The sequence below is a fragment of the Electrona antarctica genome (genome assembly GCF_951216825.1).
Source record: "Electrona antarctica genome assembly, chromosome: 15".
Lineage (NCBI taxonomy): Eukaryota > Metazoa > Chordata > Actinopteri > Myctophiformes > Myctophidae > Electrona > Electrona antarctica.
This window is the reverse complement of record NC_136796.1, coordinates 44,682,713-44,705,953: the sequence shown is the minus strand read 5'-3', so window position 1 is coordinate 44,705,953 and position 23,241 is coordinate 44,682,713. Positions and strand designations below refer to the sequence as shown.

Below are 23,241 nucleotides of genomic sequence, written 5' to 3'. Positions count from 1 at the left end.
CTGCCCCTCCCACGTGAACGGGGGCAGTGTGGGTTTTATTAGGGTGGTTTTGCTGATCCCCCCCAGAATGTTTCGGCCAAAACAAATGCCTGTGCGGCTTGTTGTGTGGCCATAAGGCTAAAAAATTAGCTATAGCGTGTCCATAATAATAAAATCACACCCGTGTGAAGTAAGTGGTGGGGGTCCCCGGAACTTCCAGACCCGCAGGAACGCGCCCAGGGTGCCGGCCCGGTTCTGGCGAGCCGCCCCGCGTCCGAAACGGTTGAGAAATGACAGAATTACCATGTGGGGGTCCCCGGGGGGTCCCCGGCACATCCAGACCCCCAGGAACGCGCCCAGGGGGCCGGGCCAGTTCTGGCGAGCCGCCCTGCGTCCAAAGCGGTTCCGAAATGACAGAGTTACCGTGTGGGGGTCCCCAGGGGGTCCCTCTACTGTACTGATACACCTGAAATCATCATATATACAGTTAATAGTGTGTTTGAAAACCAAATGCTATTTTCGTGCTCAGACACAGGTAGCCAGCCAGCCAGGCAGCCAGGCACACACAAAGCTACTTAATGAAGTGGTTGCACCACTTATATGTCCATATAAAACACTGTGAAAAATAAATAATTCAATAAAAGGACCCAGTGTCTAGGTAGCCTGGCTTCTTGGCCAGACTCATATCACACTGTCGCCGAAGGCAATTTGTTAGTGCTGCAATAGGGTGCAGCCACTCCAATGCCCAGCTATGTCCGTCCCTCCCTGTCTGTGTATGTTTAGGGTACCAACAGGTGACAAAGTGGCGCTGTTGAGCTTCACACTGTGCACAGGTGCATGATGGGAAGCTGAGTTTTTAGCAGCCATTACGTGATTTCGGGTGTGACAGTGCAGTACAGTGACAGTACAGTAGAGGACGTACCCCCTTGGGACCCCCACACGGTAACCGTAATTTCTCGACCATTTCGGATGCGGGGCGGCTCGCCAGAACCGGTCTGCCCCCCCCTGGCCGCGTTCCTGTGGGTCTGAAACTTCCGGGGACCCCCCGGGGACCCCCCACGGAGTTGCACCACTCACTTCACACGGGTGTGATTTTTTTTCCCACCGGCAGATTCGCGTCTGGCCACTGCGAGGCTAGTGTCTATGCGCGTGCGTGCGTGCACACACACGCGCACACACACACACACACACACACACACACACACACACACACACACACACACACACACACACACACACACACACACACACACACACACACACTTTTCTAATCAATTCAATTCAACAGGCTTTATTGGCATGAGAAAACACACGTTTACATTGCCAAAGCAAAAAGTGGAACAATAAATCAATTTCTATGTGCCAAGATCTAATCTAATCTCCCTCACCTTTTCCCACTGCACTGCTGTCCTCCACACCTTCCATGCTGGAGAATTGCTTTGCTTCTCCTCCCTTTCTCTTGTTCTTCCCTCCCCCCTTGCCACACTCTCTACTCTCTCTCCCTAGCAGTTGGGCTCAGATGTGTGTGTGTGTGTGTGTGTGTGTGGCTGTGCTTACTATAGTGGTCTGCACTGGTTTCAGCTGCCAAACAGGTAGACACCACTGACACCCTATCTCAGGTCAAGTCCAGACAAGCAGCTTCTTCCAGAGGGAAAACACGCCCGGAATGTGGGATCCATCCACCGTTCACCTCTCTCTCACACACACACACACACACAGGTAAAGGAATTCTGTGTTTCCACACACACTCCCGGGCCCTGAATTAGCAGTCTTGCCCATGCCTGCCTGTGTGTGTTTCAGCTGTCACCGCTCCACATGGCAGACATTCCAACAGGTACAAGTCATGTGCACAGTAGAGTAAAAACCCTCCATGTTCACTGAACTCTGAGACAAATTGCATTTTTATTGCGCTTTTCCAAGTGCTCAAAGCGCTTTACAATGATTCATTCATTCATACATTGCGGGAGGTGAAGCGGCGAACAGTCGACGCCAGCGTCCTCACTTCCCACATTCACACACCGACGGTGGCGAGCTCACACCGACCGACTCATTGGAGGCAATGTGGGGTTCAGTGTCTTCTTGCCCAAGGACACTTCGACATGTAGACAGGAGGAGCCGGGATTCAAACCGCCGACCCAGGGATCATTGGACGACCTGCTCTACCTCCTGAGCCACAGCCGCCCTGCACACAAATACACAAATATAACCAAATGGACCGTTACAGGTGGTTACATTTGTAGTTGTACAGTACATGCTCTGACTTACAAAGGGATAAATTAACATGTGGCATTTTACCGCGTAGGGCTTCACTACATCGCTGCATAAAAGAGACTTTTCTAAGAGAAGGCTTGAACAATGCTGCATTCTCACCATTATTTCACCAACTAACTCCACCTTTCTATTAATATTCTCTCTCTTTCACCCTCCCTATACCCCCTCTGTCTCTCTTTCTACTTCATGGTGTAGTGGCAGTCTGTATAGAAAAGGACCCCACCTGTATTTATCTAGGAGCTCCATTTACACACATGCAGCTCAGAAGGCCCAGGTGCACTCACTAAAACAAATTAGGCAAGGGAGGATAGCAATCATTAGCGACATACACAATACACTTCAAATTCAAATGTGTGTGTGCGTGTGTGTGTGTGTGCGTGTGTGTGTGTGTGTGTGTGTGTGTGTGTGTGTGTGTGTGTGTGTGTGTGTGTGTGTGTGTGAGAGAGAGAGAGAGAGAGAGAGAGAGAGAGAGATGCATTATAGACTATAGAGACTGTTGGTGGTTCAACTGAATTTTGAAGCATATTGTTATATTTCCATACAAGAGTGCCCCAAGGCATTCATAAGCAAAAGCACGCATCTTGTCATGCAAACGTAGTCACAGAACATCACACGGTCAAATTACATCCCAATGCATTCTCAACGTCTCTAATTGTTATGATGGATTGAACATGGTGGGCCCTATTGTAAACAAGTGTAATACTTTATGGTGTCATCCACAGTTAACAGTTTTGTGCTTGAAATGTACTGTAATTCTCCAATCTGTTAATAAATTCATCAATCAATCAATCTATTATATATTTGTATGTTTTGTTAGTTTATGTTTTACGTTATGCGTTGCGTTATGAAGAAAAACAGCATTGTAACTTTAACTTGCAACTTACGCGTTTCATTGTAGGCCTATCCTAAATAAATCCACATCATTGATGATTTAAATGGTGTACATGTATCTGTAGATCTTATTGAGTTGCTGATTGGCTCTTGTTCAACCCATGTACCTAAATACTTCCTTAATGTCAACGAAGTCCACACCCACAACACCAGATTCTCGCTCCTATGCCGCCAAAATGTGGAACGCCCTTCCAACGGTCATTAAGACATGCAAATCCTTTGGCTCCTTCAAAACCGCTCTCAAAGGGCACCTACGGACGGCTGCAATTCGAAACTGGCCCCCGAAAAATCTGAATCCCCCACCCACCCCTTTTCCCCCCTCACTGTATATGTTTCTTTTCCCTTTTTACCTCCTTTATGATGATGATTTCCTGTTTTGTGGCTGATATAGAAGTGTATATTTGTACGTCTCTAAATGTTATGATGAATTGAACAAGGTGGACCCTCTTGTAAACAAGTGTAGTGCTTTATTGGGTCGTCCACTCACAGTTAACAGATTTTTTACATTGAGTTGTGCTTGAAATGTACTGTAATTCTGCGAACTGTTAAATACTTCAATCAATCAATCAATCAAAACTTCAAAATCTGTCATGCATCTGCCAAAAAAAACAGAGAAAACAGAAATAAAACTAAACTGCCTCTCACACTGCACCCTCCCGCCACACACACACACACACACACACACACACACACACACACACACACACACACACACACACACACACACACACACACACACACACACACACACACACACACACACACACACACACACACACACACACACAGAGTTTACTTAAGTGGGGTATTCCCAAACACTGGCAGACCTCCCAGTACAATGGCTTCAATGGAGACAATGGCATTGTGTCACTAATGACAAGGACTCCTCCCTGACCTCTGTCTACAACCTGAAACAGAGACGCACACGCACGCATACACACACACACACACACACACACACACACACACACACACACACACACACACACACACACACACACACACACACACACACACACACAAAGAGAGACACAGAGACACAGACAAGGGCAGTCTGTTAAAAACAATACATAGTCTATTACAGCAGAGGACGGTCATTAATGTGAATAAACCATCCCCCGTTGAAGCCTATAACCCCAGTGTGTGTGTGTGTGTGTGTGTGTGTGTGTGTCTTGAGTGCCCGAGGCCTGATGCCTATCAGCGCTTGCTTGGTCAGAGTCCTTACATCTGTGAAGCTGTGCGGTCAAGCATCACATTCTCCTGACCGCATCGTTCACCGTTACAGAGTTACCTCTAATTCTCCCTGGATCTTTTTTTTGTACGTCTAAAAAAGGATAAAATAATTACATTTTAGTTTAGTCCAAAATGTTTGGCAATATATTATTACACCTGCTTGAAGTGTCTTTATTGTGTATCTTGGCTTGTGCAGAGGTTTGCCTACAGGGCGGGTCTTACCTGACCTCGCAGCCAATCACAGAGGTCTTACCTGACCGTGCAGCCAATCACAGAGGTCTTACCTGACCGTGCAGCCTGTCACCGAGCCGCGTCCACGGCAAACAAGCCAATCAGCGTTTAACGACTCGCCCTCAAACTAAATTCTTTACAGTGAAAGAATTTCAACTCAAAGTAAAGAGAAGTTGACCCGTTGCCATTTAACAAAGCCAAGGCAAATATATGCCTTATGACGACACACTGTGTGTGTGTTGTTTACCCTTCTAATAATTTACTCATGAAACCTAAACGAGGTAATTAATTCAATGGGTGAGAGAGAGAAGGAGGGAGAGATAGGTGAAGTGTGTACAGTGTGTGTGTGTGTGTGTGTGTGTGTGTCTTGTGTGTGTGTGTGTGTGTGTGTGTGTGTGTGTGTGTGTGTGTGTGTGTGTAGGCTACCTGCTGGATGGAGGGAGAGCGAGAGGGGGGAGGGAGAGAGAGAGAGAGAGAGAGAGAGAGAGATGAGAGAGGGGGGGGGGGGGGGGGGGGGAGAAAAAAGCGGGGCAGGAAAAGTCGCCTTACCTGTAGACCAACTTTGGCAACTCACTCACTGTTACCTGCTCCGACTTGAAAGTCCAGTTCCACCAGGAAGAATCGTAGAGGAAGCAAAATATGTCACAGGAGACAGACAAGTAAGTGATCAAGCCAGCGGAAAGGATCTTTGATGGTTTACACTTGCGTGGAATACTTTTCGAGTGGAGTCTTTTTTTCCCCTCCCCTCCTCCGGTATAAAAAAAGAACTGTAAAAGGTTGCCTATTTTGATCTCGTATAATTAAATGGCCACAAGCTAAGATAAAACAAGCACTGTTAAAAGATTCATTCACGCTTGTTTTGGGGGGATTTTGACACATTCAATGATTGTATTAGGACTGGTTTAATAGTTGGCTTTGCTGTGGATTTCGTCTGAGCGGAATTCGCCATTTTTGACTGATGGAATTGGCTAGTTTTATGTCGCCTACAGATGTCTTGACTCTTTATTGATTGATATAATTCATTTTTTTATTCCCACTTTAAACGAATTAACGGCATGCCATTTCATTTTTCCCCCGTAGACATGATCTACCTACTTGTACATGTTTGGATAGCGTATTAGCCTATTCTGTTTAAACTATTTGAACAACTAAATGTCGTTTATTGAAAGCAGTTATATTATTTATAATACATGTGGGACTATCCTGGGGAAGGGAAGGCCTATAACGTATACCCATTGGCATGTTAATTTTCAGTGTCTTGATTATTTCTCAGAAAAAGCACATTAATTGTTAGCCTTCCCTTGGTTTGTTACATCATCTTCAGGCTACCGGATTGAGGACAAGATTTCACAAAATGTATAATAATCTGAGAGCAGAAAATAACTTTTTGATGACGGAACTGTTATTACTCTCAATTGTCAGACTTGCCAAAACCTCATTACCCCAAATAACCTCATGGTCTCCCATAGTGACAACAATAATATTGACATTTAATAATAATAATTATTATTATTATGAATAATAATAATAATTATTATTATTATTATTAATATTAATAATAATGATGGTGAAATGACAGTTGTGCTATTGAACCTGAGAATATTAAACCCTATATTGTGACACATGTATGACGTTAACTCATTGTCCAGAGGAGAACAGGTGCACAACTGCACATCCACTCCCTATTATGGCAAACAATGGCAATATTTAGTGAAATCCCAACAAGGACTAATGTTTTGTCAGTGCTTTTGTTCAAACAATCTGTGTGACTTAAACTGGCATATTTAGTGTCCGTGTATGTCTGTCTGTCATCTCCATACTCCACTTCCCAGACGTGTAATTGCTGTAGTCTATATATTGACATGGCTTACTATCAGCAAATCTTCATGTTGACCAATCTTGGATTTGAAGAGAGACTTTTGGGAGTGGACAAAATAATGGTACAGCGGTGGTGGGGCTGATAGAGGAGGGGGGTGGATGTGTGCAAGAGAGTTAGGGTTTGTCATAGTGAATAAAAACTAGTTCAAATATAAACTGTTCAATATCCCCATACCTCCAATATTGAACAGTTCACTTGTGATATTCTACTGTGTAGTGATATAGCCAGGGCTGTCACAATGATGACATTTTAGTTGACATTAATTGTCATACAAATAATTCAGATTAATGATTTAATTGAGTTTCCAAAGCACTTTACAATGTATTTTACATTGACGCACGTACGGACTGATGGCAGACATTCGTCATTTCTGTGAAACTATATGGCATACTATCAACATGATATCACATGTTATAATCATGATGAAACTATGGCATGCTATCAACATGATATCACATTATTAGAATCAGCGCTACGTCCGGCCGGGGAAACTTTCCCCTGTCAGGTGAAAAGAAGCAGCTTGGACTCCTCATGCATAGAAGGAAGCATGAGGTCAGTCCCCCCCCCCCCCCCCCCAGGTTGGCAGAGGAAGTGTAGCGCCCAGGATTACATTAGAATCGATAATTGACACTGGGTGAAAAAATGGGTTACAAAATTGTGGGATAAAACATTTAAAGAGACACATTAGAATCATGACAAAAAGACGAGACGTGTCAAAAATACAAACTATTTACACATTGAGAATGAGATATAAAGGCAAATAATAGAACAGATAGAATAGGAACTCGGAAGTTCAGAAAATTACATCACTTTTCTGTAATGGCCCCTCTAAAAGCAGGAAAACACTTTACATGCCATTACAATAGTGAAAATCCTAGATGATATAAGCCTCTATATCACAATATCGATAAATGTTGGTCAAGCTCTTTCTACAGTATGTTCTCTCTACTATAATAGAGAATGGAAGATAAAGATAACGATTTTTGTGTTATCGTTTTATCATTATTGTACAACTGTGCCTCTTTAGTTTTCCCCAATCTGTTAATAAAGTATTCAATCAATCAATCAATCAATGTTCCAATTTGTTTCAACGACAGAAACACAATTGAATCGTTAATCGCAGTTATTTGAGCGACAATTAATTGTCAAGTATAAAATGTCACAATCGTGACAGCCCTATAGTTCATAAAACTGCAGTACATCTGTTTAACGTTGATTTACAGTAGGCAACAGGTGAAGGGAAGCTGAGTGGGGCATATGAATGTTTTACACAGTAACAGTTGATTTGAAAGACCAAACAGAATTTGTTTGTAATTTGAACATGTTCAAGGAAATTCACTTCTAACCATGATTAGGATGAATAGAAGGGTGTGTGTGTGTGTGTGTGTGTGTGTGTATGTGCGCGTGCGTGCGTGCGTGCGTGCGTGCGTGCGTGTGTGTCTGTTGTTAGAGGGTTCCAACATCTTGGGATGCCCAAAAGGTATTGTGGTGTCTCCGTTCTAATTGGCAGCCGTCATATATGGCGGAGATGCTGTTACTAATACCCATAGAGTACTGAGTGACATGCCTGTTGTACCATGAAAACATATGCCATGATTTCATAAGTGTATTAACTCTTAATACACCTATAACATTTGTGTCCCTCATTGCATCTCCTTTGTGTGGACAATGGTTAAAATGTGTGCATGCGTGCGCGCGCAGCGTGTGTGCGTGCGTGCGTAGGTGGCGTGTGTGCGTGCGTGCATATAGGTGGCGTGTGCGTGTGTGTGTGTGACAAGCAACTTTGCCTTTCTGCTCTGTCTAGGCTCACTTAAGTCCAGATCATAGGCCAGTTTAACGAACGCTGTTGTCACAACAACACTTAGTTTGAACACACAGGCCCAAAGAAAAGGTCTGACTGTGTCAACTCCTAGCAAAGAAACACACACACTCGCACGGACGCACGCACGCACGCACGCGCACACGCATGCACGCACACACACACACACACGCACACGCACACACACACTGCACATGTTTAGTACAGTTTGCCTTCGCCATGGCAGATGAATCTCTCTAGTTGGGTTCGTGTTTATCATGAATGTATTGATCATATATCATGTTAGTTTGGCATTTCAATTCGTCAAGACACAGATTAATTTCTTCTCTTATATTTAACAATTTCACTTTTCATCTGAATATAGTCAGCAAAAGCATTTCTTTGTGTCTAGGGGGCTGAAGTGCACACCTGTTTGTGTGCGTGCGTGCGTGCGTGCGTGCGTGCGTGCGTGCGTGCGTGCGTGCGTGCGTGCGTGCGTGCGTGCGTGCGTGCGTGCGTGCGTGCGTGCGTGCATGCGTCTTGTGCGTACAATAGATGCATATATGCGTGTATACATGTATATCTCTGATGTCGGGAAGAAACCACCTAACTCCAAAATGTTCATTTTTCAGGAAATGAAAAATATACAAAACCTTATATTTTGAAAACAGAGCAATACTGCCTCATCAAAGTTGGTGTTGCTTGTCAATTATACTTGCATGAGAGGGGGAGTGTGTGTGTGTTTCAGTAAACGCCTGGTGGTGGTGGTTCCAAATGAAAACTGTATTGTTGTGCGTGTGTGTGTTTCAGTAAACGCCTGGTGGTGGTGGTTCCAAATGAGAACTCGTACCCCGCGGTGCGGCGAGCCGCGTACACCAGCGAGGATGAGGCGTGGCGGTCGTACCTGGAGAACCCACTGACCGCTGCCACCAAGGCCATGATGAGCATCAACGGGGACGAGGACAGCGCCAACGCCCTGGGCCTGCTCTACGAGTACTATAAGGTACAGGAGCAGTGTTGTTTTCGTCGACTTAAAACCAAGACGAAAAATGTTTGTCGACTACCTTTTTTACACTGACGAAAACTAAATGGAAACTAAATGAAAACTAAGCTATGGTGACTAAAACTAAGACTAAATATACTGACAATCTGAAATCTCGTAACAGGGCACTTTTGGACAACAATAGCGGAAATAGCAGATCTACAAGCTCACAACGCGTCGCACTGCGGCGCGTTGAGAGCTTGTAGATCAGCTATTTTCGGGGCGTAACCCAGCACTCTTTAGCTAGTGGAGATGCGGTGTAACGACATGGATTTAGAAACAAATTTGTTAATTTGTTCAACGCAAAAATCTGCGTTCCAAGTTCAGGAGACTTCGGGGACAAAAAAAAGCAATTCTCCTGAATGCTGCCTTCCAGTATGGCATGGAAAGGAGGGGCATGTGCATTTCTTCCACCATAGTAAATGCTGCATTCTTGGTTTGGAAAGGGCAGTTGTTTTACAGATGGGTAAAAGCCAAGGGCAGGGGCTGAAGCCCCCTTTGATGTCTATGTGTGCACGACTACCCTGTCTATTGTTAATAGATGCAGTATCTTGTGCCCTTTTCACTTTCGGTTGATGTCATTTCAATGTTTTCTAACAGCATTTCTTGCATTACTTCATTTCAGGTTCCTAAAGAAAAGAGATTGTTGCCGGTTGCCAAAGTGGTTGAAATGACAGAGGAGACGGAAAAAAGGTCGGTACTGTCTGTATGTTCAAAGGGCTGACATGCGATATCAACAGTAACAGATGGGATTCACGCACGGATATATTTGATGTGCTTGTGTGTGTATATAATGGCCACGGGCTGAAAACAGAATGCAATATGGCATCAGTACAGCATATGAGAATGCATTATCGTCTGTTTAGCATCGTCAGATTAATCTCAGATTAAGAGGACGGGGAATTAGGATCTATGATGCTCTGGGACAATGTACACGTGCAAGCCCATGTGTCTCATTATGGGCAACAAGACAGACAGACAGACAGACAGACAGACAGACAGACAGACAGGCAGGCAGGCAGGCAGGCAGGCAGGCAGGCAGGCAGGCAGGCAGGCAGGCAGGCAGGCAGGCAGACAGACAGACAGACAGACAGACAGACAGACAGACAGACAGACAGACAGACAGACAGACAGACAGACAGACAGGCAGGCAGGCAGGCAGGCAGGCAGGCAGACAGACAGACAGACAGACAGACAGGCAGACAGACAGACAGAGATCCATGTGGGGAAGTTCGATGTAGCAGCACAGCAGTATAAGCATGAAGTCTCACAACTGACATTACAAACAACTGCCCAAAGATTTTAAGTTAATATTGAGGTACAATAATCAGATGTTCTAGACAGTATACAAGACAGCAACATGACAAGTGTGTGGTGTGGCGTTCGGTATGCCGTCAGTAAATATTGTTTAAATTCAAGCACTGTTTTTGAGAATATGAAGATAACATCAGCTGTATTGGATCGTTTGGAATGATTGGCACAGTATCAGCCACCTGAGTCATACAGAGTTACACAAAATGAGGCTGCTAATAATCCTATACAGTATAACTATGTTGGGATGAAAACCTGATATCTCAAAAGTGGCGGCCTCTCAGGATTAAAAACAAAAGAAAATAATCATATTCTCTTTCATGGTGTTAACGCCTTTGTGAATTCATATAATGGTTTAATAAACGGCTTCTACTAGTTTGTTCACCTTGCTTAATAATACACAAACGTTATCCACTTTCAACCAGGCGTCTATTCTTTTGGGCATGTCAAAAGAATATTATTATTATTATTTGTAGTACGAGGAATTATAAATAGGTCTTATAAGTGGTGAATTCAGGGAGCAACATTAAACATTCCAAACACCAGAAACCCCTTGCTTCCTTGTCACACACTCAGGGCCGGATCTACCATATGGGCACTTTGGGCACGTGCCCAGGGGCACAGAAAATTTCCCTGCTAATCCGAATTAAATAAATGGTGTCTAAAAAGATTAGTGTTTTATTGTTGGTGAGAAGGGCAGCTGAAAAGTGCAATTGTGTGTAAATCAGCAACAATGCGCTAGATTGGCTGTCACTCTGGGGGGGTAGGCGACCGGAAATAGGCCAATATAACGGCATAAAACTGCCCCAAAACGGTTCCAAAACAGCAAAAATGTTGCGCACGTGAAGGGGGGCCCTTCGAGCTTCAGTGCCCAGGGGCCCTCAGAGGTGTTAATCCGGCCCTGCACACACTGTATTGTTATATTTAGTCTTAGAACTTCTCGTCTTTCCATCATAGATCTCCGTTGGTAATGAACCACAGCAGCCAGAGTGACGTGGTGGAGACGGTGGACAACCGTGTCCAGGTCCTCAAGTCTCTCCCCGTCAACCTGTCGCTCAACACGGAGAACGCCGAAGCCAACAAGCGCGAGACGTTCCACTCGGCGGGGGACGGAGGAGGAGGGCCTTCGCCCCCCGTGGCCGTGGTGAAAGCCGAGGTGTACGCACCCGTGTTCATGGGCGGGGGGCTTCACTACAGGGTGGACCCGGAGGAGCAGCAGCAGCCACCGGCGCGGGTGGTCTACGAGCCGGGTCCGTACGAGGTGACCACCGTCAGTCACACCGGCGGCTACGTGGGGGAGGAGGACCAGCCCAGTCCACCTGACAGCCCCTACGAAGAGGAGAGCGATGTGGTGAGAACTGAGAAGGCCATAGGTCACCGTGGTGGTGTTGGTGTGACCCTGAAGTGTTTGCTGAAGTGATCTTTAGTCTAACACTTCTTCTAACCTCAGTGTCCCACCTTTGAAAATAGCTGATCTATAAACTCCCCCCCCCCCGCATGCGTTGCGGATGCGACTCAACGTGACCGCGTAGATCGCCTCATTTTTTAAAGAGTCAGTGTAGAGTGTTTCACCTGGGAATTTTGAAGCCTATTACGTGCTTTTCTACGTAATGTTCCTGTGTTGTTCAGGGTTCTTTCAGCACATGTTGCTGAGAGAATCCTTGTTTGGTAATGTGCCTTAACCGGCCACGTAAGGCCCCTAACCTCATATCAGTCTTAACCGGCCACGTAAGTCCCCTAACCTCATATCAGTCTTAACCGGCCACGTAAGTCCCCTAACCTCATATCAGTCTTAACCGGCTTAAGCGTCATTTTTTTCCACAATGTTTTCGCTTCCGCGGCAGTAATTTAACTTCCGCATTTCCTATTCACCTACTGGTGGTATAAGCAGTATGTGTAAATGTAAGTCACCTATGACGTATTTATGACATAAGTCTCCATATTTACCTTGGGCAAGGGTTCAGCCCTATCAGACCGCTGTTCATTATCATTATACATTGTACAAAAACAAATATGTCAAGTTGATCAACAGAATCTTTAGTCATTTCATTTTGTGATTTTGCTTTGCTTTTTTTAGTGCACATACGTACACTTGGGAATGTGTGAAAACACACACACAGATAGAGCCATTTGTAGATGCTTTTGATTTGCTAGAAATCTACAAATTAGTCCAGAGAGGTAATCCATTCAGCTCTGTGTATTTCCCTGATCTTTTTTTTTTAAACAATATATTTATTGCATTTTTCTTTTTTTGTACAAACAGACAATACAACAGAACAATACATAATACATCAGACAATACAATTACTTAAAAAACATGATCATTTTGATATTGTGATGAAATTGTCATTCCTGAAATACTGGTGCGTTGGCATTGTTGTCTCGGTTCCTCTTTGACTAAATTAATTTCTTGTGTGTGTGTGTGTGTGTGTGTGTGTGTGTGTGTGTGTGTGTGTGTGTGTGTGTGTGTGTGTGTGTGTGTGTGTGTGTGTGTGTGTGTGTGTGTGCGCTCACAGCGGAAGTATCACACACCTTCCTCTCTGGCCACGGATGGCTTCTTATTCCACCAGGAAGGACTGTAAGTGAAACCTCTGATCTATACGTTGTCCGTCTGAAAATAGACCTATCTACAAGCCAACGACGCCAGCTTGCACATCAGTTATTTTTTCCAAGAATTAAGCGTTACACCCAAGGCCAAATTAATTACACATCATTTAGTTTTAATTCTAAACTTTGTCTAGTTAGGGAGAAAATAAATGCATTGCAACTATGATTTGGAAATGGAATTTCCAAATCTGTTACTTTTCAGAATTTAAGCAAAAGTAGCAGATCTACTAAGCTTGAATGTTTCAAGCAAGTGTTGCTTTACCTTCAGCATATCATTGTGTGTGTGTGTGTGTGTGTGTGTGTGTGTGTGTGTGTGTGTGTGTGTGTGTTACAGTGACAGTTTCCAGTATACACTTGATGCCACTCGCTCACTGCGTCAGAAGCAGGGCGAGGGACCAATGACCTACCTGAACAAAGGTCAGTTCTACGCTGTGACACTCAACGAGCTGAGCGCCAACAAACGCCTGCGTCACCCCATCAGCAAAGTTCGGGTGAGTGTGGAAGGAAGGAAAGTCAAATATGATTTCAATGTTTAAGTACTTTGTGACTTTGTTTTGAAAGTGCTTTGTTAATATTATTATTATGTATATGATCTGTGGCCTAACTGACGCAAGGCCTTGTGGGGTTTTGATCTCTAACCCAGCAGGGTTAAGGTTTCTAGTGTCAGGGCTGTTATTTGTACTAAACCTTTACCAAAGTTTAAAGCTTGCCAATTGGATGCTGCATTTTATATCAGGCTCAAGACAGTGACACAGAACGCATTGCTACACATTATGCCTGGCAGTGGTTCATGCTTGCTTTATACTCTGTTGTATGACAATGTTGCATGCCAAAAATGATTTACAAGCTATAGTTGGTGTGCCACATTGTCCTATGATGACCAATAAATCAGGGGGCATGCGTTAGTCTGACGTACCAATAGTCCGATATACATGGCCCGTTAAGACTCATACGTGGCCGGTTAAGACTCACACGTGGCCGGTTAAGACTCATACGTGGCCGGTTAAGACTCACACATGACTTCTGCGTGCTGTTAGGGTTAGATTAGGGGTAGGGCCGGTGTCGGGACTATTGCGTGCCGGACTGTCGGGACGTCGGACCAAAGATATGCACCCCTATAAATCAGGCTTTACAACACCTGTACTCACAGCGAAACAATAGGATCCAGCTTAAAATCTCTCACAGTCCCGCTTTAGCTGCCTTTCGGTTTATCGGCCCGCGGTCACATTTAAAGTGTCTTGATCTGCTCTTTCCTTGTACCAGAGTGTGATCATGGTGGTGTTCAGCGAAGACAAGAACCGAGATGAGCAGCTGAAGTACTGGAAGTACTGGCACTCGCGACAGCACACAGCCAAGCAGAGGGTTCTAGACATCGGTAAGAGACACAGTACCACTGCACCTTTTCTGCTTGAGAATACTGTACAATACATACATGTCTGCCGTTAGTTGGTTCATTTATTCTCTGCGTCCTAAAATTAATTATTGGTTATATCAGTGTGTGCGGCCACTTCCTTGTCTCTGTTGAAGACATACTTTTTTTTTTTTAATTTAGATGATTCTGCCGTGTGCGTAGCATCCTCTTAATGCACGGTGAAGACATACATATACCTACCTAGTAGTACCTCCTCACATGATGTGCTGCTCTTTCCTTTTATTAATAAGAATACGGTCAAATAACAATAATAATGGCCTCCAATTGGATCTAAGAATCGGTTCCGAGGTTTATATTTTGAAATTTTATAATATAATTAAAAAAAAACAACATTTTAAAACATTTGTGAAAAATTACATGTGGAGGCATTTCCTTGGCTTACTTATATTCCATACAGTTATCATGAAATATCTGAAGAAGGCCATCTGGATATTGTGATATTTGTTTTGTTCCCTATTGTCCAGCCATAGTCATGCATTACTGTACTGTACTGTACCGTACCGTACCGTACCGTACCGTACCGTACCGTACCGTACCGTACCGTACTCTCAGGTCCAGACCATGGCATTGAGTAATCACTGAAGCAGGCACGAGAGCCCAAAGACAACATAAATAAATCTGTTTGTTTGCCAATTAAATTAAACAGTGAATGAGCTGAGCTTTATAAACATGGCATGACTAAACTATGCATTCACCCAAAGTGTTCTTAATCTACAGCCAGCAAACAGCCCCGCCCCCATCATCCTCAGGGCAGACAGGAGATTGGTTTCCTTTACGCACGCACGCACGCACGCACGCACGCACGCACGCACGCACGCACGCACGCACGCACGCACGCACGCACGCATGCGTGCACGCACGCCTGATTCAAGCTAATAACACAGACACACACAACATAAATCTCTTAATCTCATTGACACTGCCTTTTGAGATTGTGTAAAAAAATATCTCCAAATCTTTAAATTGATGTTTTGAAGTGTTACACTTTAGTGCTACTGGTGCAAGAAAACCTCCAGGTTTTGCATATTTCTTTTCATGCTTTTTTGCGGGGGGGCGTAAACGTCAAACCGTCCTCTTTTGACCTTGAAAGATAAGAGTTTAACTTTTACTGACCTAAAATAACCACAAAACTGTACTGCACTTTGCATATTAAGTAAAGTGTGTGTGTGTGTGTTTTGAATTTAACCAATAGCACATAACAACAGTGAATTCCGAAGCGTCTCCCTCAAAGTGTAGGTTTTCTAATTCCACAGTCAAATATTCGGCATCACGTTTTTGTTTTTCAAAGCTTGGGGGGGTGCTTTGTTTTCCCAACGCTTTCAGTCGGCGAAATTTAATTTGAACGGAGCTGTTCTTCTCGCGGTGTGTGCAAGGAGTTTGTTCTTCTGCCTCGCCTCGCGGTGTGTGTGTGTGTGTGTGCAAGGAGTTTGTTCTTCTGCCTCGCCTCGCGGTGTGTGTGTGTGTGTGTGCAAGGAGTTTGTTCTTATGCCTCACCTCGCGGTGTATGTGTGTGTAAGGAGTTTGTACATGACAAGCTGGGGCCTGCTCACCAGGCAGCGTCTCCTGGTATGTGGGAGACTTGGGGTAGATGGGAGACACACACGTATACACACACACACATGGCTTGTCGGGACAGAGAAAGGAATGCTCGCCACACGGTTCCTTGGTTGGTCATGGTCTGTTTGATGTCATTCTGACCCATACAGTACGTTTTGATATCGTCTCTGTCAGGTGGAAACCTTGTATGTCCTACACAGTGTGTTCCAATGGATCCATTTGTACCCGTAGATATTATTCATTACCGCTCCATTAGGTTCAATATTTATAAAACCAACAATAAAGACTAAACTCTTTTTCACTTTCAAACAGTGTTGATTTCGTCGACTAAAACTAAGACGAAAAATGTCGGTCGGCTACCTTTTTCCACTGACGAAAACTACACGGAAACTAAATGAAAACTAAGCTATGGTGACTAAAACTAAGACTAAATGTACTGACTAGACTAAAATGTTAGGAAGGGACTAGTGGACAAGAGATCCAGTATATGTCATTTTACAATTCGTTGCGTGCTGAAAATAGCATCTACAAGCTCGAGCTTGCAGATCAGCTATTTTCAGAATGTAAAAAAAAAAACAGTCATTATGACGGCATCAAGGCCCGCCAAAACACATTTCAGTCGACAAATTTCAGTCGACTATTCAAGAGACTATGGGCCCTATTAAGCAAGTGGAATCTAATTACATATAAATTTACAGTTTTTAAGACGTGGGGGCGTGTGCAATGTCATATTACAATTATGGGCCAGGTAAGAAGCGCTTTCGACACCCCGTGGTCTGAGCAAAACGGCCTTGAATTAGTCATGGGAGTGTTTCAGGGAGTTTTGAGGCTTACCCAATGAACATGTCCGTACTATTCTCTTTACGACACCAGCTGATGTCCTCATGGAATGCGCCCTTTTCGGCAAGTGGTATTACATTTCTGCAGACTGGCACCATAGACATGACATGACTTTGTCACATTTGGGTTAATTATTCCTATTGCACTGCATGCTGTCACCTTTATGCCTCAAAAGAACAGATCCACAAGCTGTCACAGCCATGATGTGCATAGCTTGTAGGCCTATGTCTCTATTTTGTTAAGTAACTTGCAGTGTTCATTGGAAAGTCATTACAGCGGCGCAGCCATATGCTAAGGGAGGGAGATATACGCACATCATCACTTCATTTGTTTCTGTTCTAAGCATGAAAAACAGCTGTAAAAATCTTTATTCTAGTTCATTTGATTCATAAATGAATAACTAAGCCTTTGAAATGGCACCTACCTATACCTTTCAGATCGGAATGGAACTGCGAGTAGATACGCAGCATTGGCTGGCAAATTGGCAATCCATGCGTAATGTTCCCAGAATCGTCTAACCCCCGAACATACAAGTTCGTTTGATATTGTTTAATTCGATAAAAATAGAACCATATACCATACAGCGAATGAAAGCAAGATTCCTAAGGAATGTGGGGATTTTTACATTTTAAAAAACGGCTGAGAAATGAGAGAACCATGAGTGTTTATAATATCAAATATTATAAGAATAATATGAAAGACAAACGGGCTGTGAAGAGCTCAGCTCACCATCCCGACAAGGAGGAAATATAGCCTATAGTGCATGCACGTATATGCACTGACTGTTGCACACACGCTCTTTATTTGTTTCTATTGAAAAACACCAGTAAAATAACGTTTATTTTATTTTATTTCATTCGAGTCACGACGAAGGAATGAGTTGAAATGCCATACGTGCGCCATGCGTATTGCTGCGGCCCCAATGTTATGGTCTTCGCTCGTAGCATTTTATTGAAGAAGAATTGAGTCGGGTGTGATACAGCGTATGAAAGCAAACTACCCAGTGATTATGGAGATTTTTTAATTTTTAAAAAAGGTTTAGAAATGAGCGATATATGACCCTTTATAATCTCAACGAGAAAGCCAGACAGCTCGCTGTTGCCATGTCTCATAGAAACAAGTAAATAGGTCTATAAACATACTCCCAAAAGAATCGCATATAACAGGGGTCTACAACCTATTTTAAATGAAGTGCCATGTTTTTATTTTCTAGATAGTGAGTCTGCCATATCAAGATTCCTTTTAATGACACCACATTAAAATTTCCAGCATATTTTGATTGTCCACAAATATAAAGTTCTTCCTTCTTTTTACATATTTTCTTGCACATTGTTATAATGATCATTATAAATATATATCCCCCTGCAGTCAGAGTTCATTGTTTTAATGAATGAATGTGATGCATTGTGAGCTGGTAGATCTGCTATTTTCAAAAGTAATCTTTGAAAAAAGTGACAATAAGAATATTTTTGAAAAATGTTATTGAAACATTTAAAAACACAAATCTGTCATGGGGGTCACTGGTTTAGTTGGGCAAATGCATTCATCTGGGGGTCCTTGACATGGGAATGTCGCTGTGTGAGGATCACTGGTTTAAACAACATTAGGAGAAAAGCCCAAATAAGCACTTTAGAAACAAGAAAAGCAACCACAACTACCAATATTTACAAGCAACTTTGCAGAAAAAGAAGCCGCTTATAATAAGCAAACAGCAAACAGACATGGCAACACTCCAGCAGCACTCCAGAGCCGCTCAAGTGTAAAATCAAACAGTGCTTTTAGCTTTTAAGACGTGGTCAGACCCAGGCGGAATCGGTATGCGCTGAGTGTTTTTAGGTCAAGGGGCTTAATAGCAAAATAGCGCAAAGCGAAAATAATTAACATATGGACACTCCCCCAATGCTAAATTATGCAGGAACGTGGTATTCCATATGAGTGAGCGCTCACCACGGCTTCCATAATACGAAAAGGCGCAGAGCGAGGGCGAAATCTGTATTACCGCATGGGTTTTTCGTCTTGCTTAATAGGGCCCTATGACTAAAACAACACTGCTTTCAAACATTTTCACAACATGTAACAATGTGACACACTTGTATGATGAAGCATTCATTTACAAAAAGCAAAAAATGGCGATACGGGTTTTCTGCCCGACAACAACAACAACAACGATATGCATCTCCATCTTGTATCTTGCGTCTGCACCGTACGCCACTCCTGCAGTCTTTCATGAAGGAGAGAATACACAATACAGTTCCAGGGATATAGCCTACTGTATCAGCTGCTGCATCTTGAGGTTATCTTGGGTTATCTTGGTCAGTTCGGCTTCCAAGATTTGTATGCGCACGCGCGTGCGTGTGTGTTTGTGTGTGTGTGTGCCTGCGTGTGTGATTTGATAACAAATGTTGGCCCTAAAACCAGTTGATTGGGGTCAGCATGTAAAATTGTCTTGAGGACAAAATTGGTTTCCTCAATTAGATTTTACGTTTCATAAGGCTAGCTAGGGTGTCTGTCTGTCTGTCTGTCTGTCTGTCTGTCTGTCTGTCTGTCTGTCTGTCTGTCTGTCTGTCTGTCTGTCTGCCTGCCTGCCTGCCTGCCTGCCTGCCTGCCTGTCTGCCTGCCTGCCTGCCTGTCTGCCTGCCTGCCTGTCTGTCTGTCTGTCTGTCTGTCCGTCTGTCCGCATTCCCTCTCTCCCCCATGCCAGAGTAGCGTACCTGGACGCAGGACTGTAACCCGACACGGCTCAGAAAGGGATTTGAATAGCAGTAGGGGGGGGGGGGGGGGGGGGGGGGCTGATGGCCTGGGGCCGTGTCACAGAATGGGATCATTTGAATGGCCTTATTTAACGGGGAAACAAACTGACATGGCATGTGGCCGCGTCTGACAAAACCAGGAACTATCTGGGTGGGAATGGCGGTTGGATTGATGAGGGTAACATGCTCTTAACCGCTGCCAGCCTAGTCTCGCGTAGCCAGACAACTATTCCACAATCTCCGAATGCTAGTATATAGGATATAGTATATATATTAGTCTGGAACTACAGCTCCCGAAATCCGAGTAAGGAAGCTGCCATTTCCGTTCACGAAAATATATTTTAAAATATCTTTAGAGCTTATTTTTTTATTTCCTTTTCTGCTAAGCTTAGGTGATTTCTATTTATATTAGGATAAATGTGTGCGACTGTAAAGACGAAACGGAAGCGGTGAGGAGGCTCCACTTCCGCTTTATATTTTACTCACGGCAGCTCTTCCATTGCTCCAGAATGTATGATGGAAGCATTTGGAAATTGCGAGAGGCAAGAACGATGGGATTCTCAGATTGACAGTCTCTGTGTCCTAATAAATAATCGGCACTTTGGCTATCAGTGTGCGCGGCCACTCCTTTGTCTTTTTAAGACTAAACCTTTTAGATGTTTCTGCCGTGGGCTGGCAGTGGCACCACCACTAAGACTGGTGTGCGTATAGCATCCTCCTGCACAGTGTTAAAAATGCCGTAAACAGATTTACCTGACGGCGTGCCGCGGGTTCGACTCCCCATCCCGACGGCCTTTACCGTGTGTCTCCCCCCCCCCCCCCCCATCTCTCTCCCCATAAAATTTCCTTTCAGTCTACCATCATCCTATCAATAAAGGCAGAAAAAGCCAAAAAGAAACATCTTAAAAAATTATAATAATAATCTATCCCGAAAACGCAAATGAAACAATGAAAATGTAAGCTGTTATTTCCATGTTCACATTCTCAAATGACATCCCATTACATTAAAATGCTGTACCTGGTTCCGTTCTCTGTGTAGTATAGTTCGATAGGTCAACAACATAGCCGGTGTCTGAGCCTATCTGCCATTTAATATGGCTGCACTCGCAGTCAGACCGACTCCCGCATTTCCTCCTGTTGCCTTTGAAGCTCACGGCCGTGTTTGTCCAAGCAGATAAGGTCTGATCTAATAAAACTGAAGTGTGCCATTTGATCGCTTATCAGGCCGGACAATAATAGCTATACCGCTCCAGCAAAGAGTTATGCCATTTTACTCTGTCTGTGCCTCCTTGTCATTTATCTGTTTCTGGGGGTTTCTTACGGCGTGCCTCCTTACGGCCGTCTAGGACAGTGCTTCCCAAAGTGGGGTCCGGGGACCCCCAGGGGTCCTTGAGGGAGTTCCAGGGGGTCCCCAGCTAAATGATAGTTTGGAACCAATCCGACCCTTATGGGTCTGTAACTCTGAGAGTGTACAAATGGAACCAAATGGACCCGTTAGAGTCCATTTGGTTCCATTTGTACACTCTCAGAATTACAGACGCTTAAGGGTCCATTTGGTTCCAAACTATCATTTAGCTGGGGACCCCCCTATAAGATTTGTGCCACATTTTCACGATTTTTCAAAAATAGCAGATCTACAAGCTCGTAGCGCGGCACAGAGTGCCGTGCTATGAGCTTGTAGATCTGCTATTTTTCAATAGCTAAAGTATAACATAATCCTTAAAACACCAAAAGGAGTTCCCGTCTTGAATGGGCTAAAGTGATTTTGATGCTATATTAACACATTTTGCCTGGCAGGGACCCCCTGGAACACCCTGGGGGTCCCTGGACCCCTCTTTGACAATCAGTGATTTAATGATGTCAACATGACATGACGTCAGAGATCCGCATGAACGCACTGCCGTTATTAGACCCTGTCGTGATATTTGTGTGTGTGTGTGTGTGTGTGTGTGTGTGTGTGTGTGTGTGTGTGTGTGTTATTTACAGCTGATTACAAGGAGAGCTTCAACACCATCAGCAACATTGAGGAGATTGCCTACAACGCCATCTCCTTCACATGGGATGTCAATGAAGAGGCTAAGGTAATGTCACATTTAAATATGCTAATATTCCCACACACACACCATGCCTCTATGTTTGATCACGTCATGGTGTGGCGTGCTGAGCTGGGACTCTCCAGTAGAAAAGTTTAAATCAACATCTGGAAGAGCCCGGATAGCTCAGTCGGTAGAGCATCAGACTTTTAATCTGAGGGTCCAGGGTTCAAGTCCCTGTTCGGGCGATAGTGTTTTCTTTCATGGACAGATGAAGCTGAGAGGGTAGAAAGGCTACTGGTTCGGCCCCCAGTTCGGCTCACCCAATCTCGGGATCCTAATAAAATCAATAAACACTTAACCCATAACTGCACCATAACCTACAAATGTACCGTATCTACGTTAATGTATATTAACCCATTCTGGGTTAGCTATTGAAAAATAGCAGATCTACAAGCTCGTAGCGCGGCACCAAGTGCCGTGCTACGAGCTTGTAGATCTGCTATTTTTGAAAAATCGTGAAAATGTGGCGCAAATCTTTGAATATATATTCTTTCAGCGCGAACGTTTTTAACTCATATCATTGCTTCATGGGGGTCCCTGGAACAACATGTTTTCAGATGGGGTACGCAGCTAATTACATATAATTCTGGGGGTCCTTGACATGAAAATGGTTGAGCACCATGCAGTGACATAGAAACTTAGGTTTTTCAGAAAACTGTCAGAATTTAGAAGACATTTGTAGAATCTAGTGTCGAGTCTAAATGGGTTAATGGCATCTATTGCTCCGAATACCGGTAGTTAGGATGAGTAAATGCAGACGACAAATTCTGTATTGTAAATCTACAGTAGGTAGCAAATACCCCAACAACTAAAAAGGAAAAACATGCCCTTCTAGCACCCCCTATAGGTCATGCTGCTTCTTACACTGACTGTCCAACAACCATCCTTAGAACTGTGTATTATAAGACACATGCTTGTTACAGTTTAGTTTAGGCCATTTAGACCTGAGGACGATTCTACAAATGCCTTCTAAATCCTGACAGTTTTCTGGAAAAAACCCATGTTTTTATGTCAGTGGTTCTCAAACATTTTCATGTCAAGGATCCCCAAAAAGATATGAAATATCTGAAAAGATGTTGTCCCAGGGACGCTCCCCCCCATAAGCAAAGATTTGAGTTAAAAACGTTCGCTCCGAAAGAATATATATTCAAAGAATTGTCACGGTTTTTTTCTCCAAAAATAGCAGATCTACAAGCTTGTAGCGCAGCACCGCGCTATGAGCTTGTAGATCTGCTATTTTTCAATAGCTAAAGTATAACATAATGCTTAAAACACCAACAGGGGTTCCCGCCCAGAATGGGTAAATACACTGGCATGTCAATAC

The 23,241-nt window shown here is 43.9% G+C and overlaps 1 protein-coding gene across 1 annotated transcript in view; it reads left to right on the top strand.

The window, feature by feature from the left end:
* Positions 1 to 5,244: 5,244 nt before the first annotated feature.
* grhl2b (grainyhead-like transcription factor 2b) overlaps positions 5,245 to 23,241 on the top strand; it is a gene marked incomplete at its 5' end in the record, with an annotated part of 36,723 nt that continues 18,726 nt past the window's right edge. The window contains 8 exons of the mRNA XM_079523263.1: positions 5,245 to 5,264; positions 9,093 to 9,285; positions 9,950 to 10,017; positions 11,593 to 11,986; positions 13,152 to 13,213; positions 13,577 to 13,733; positions 14,506 to 14,617; positions 21,808 to 21,902. Of these exons, the coding sequence (XP_079379389.1) occupies positions 5,245 to 5,264; positions 9,093 to 9,285; positions 9,950 to 10,017; positions 11,593 to 11,986; positions 13,152 to 13,213; positions 13,577 to 13,733; positions 14,506 to 14,617; positions 21,808 to 21,902 (1,101 nt within the window). The remainder of the gene's footprint in view (positions 5,265 to 9,092; positions 9,286 to 9,949; positions 10,018 to 11,592; positions 11,987 to 13,151; positions 13,214 to 13,576; positions 13,734 to 14,505; positions 14,618 to 21,807; positions 21,903 to 23,241) is intronic.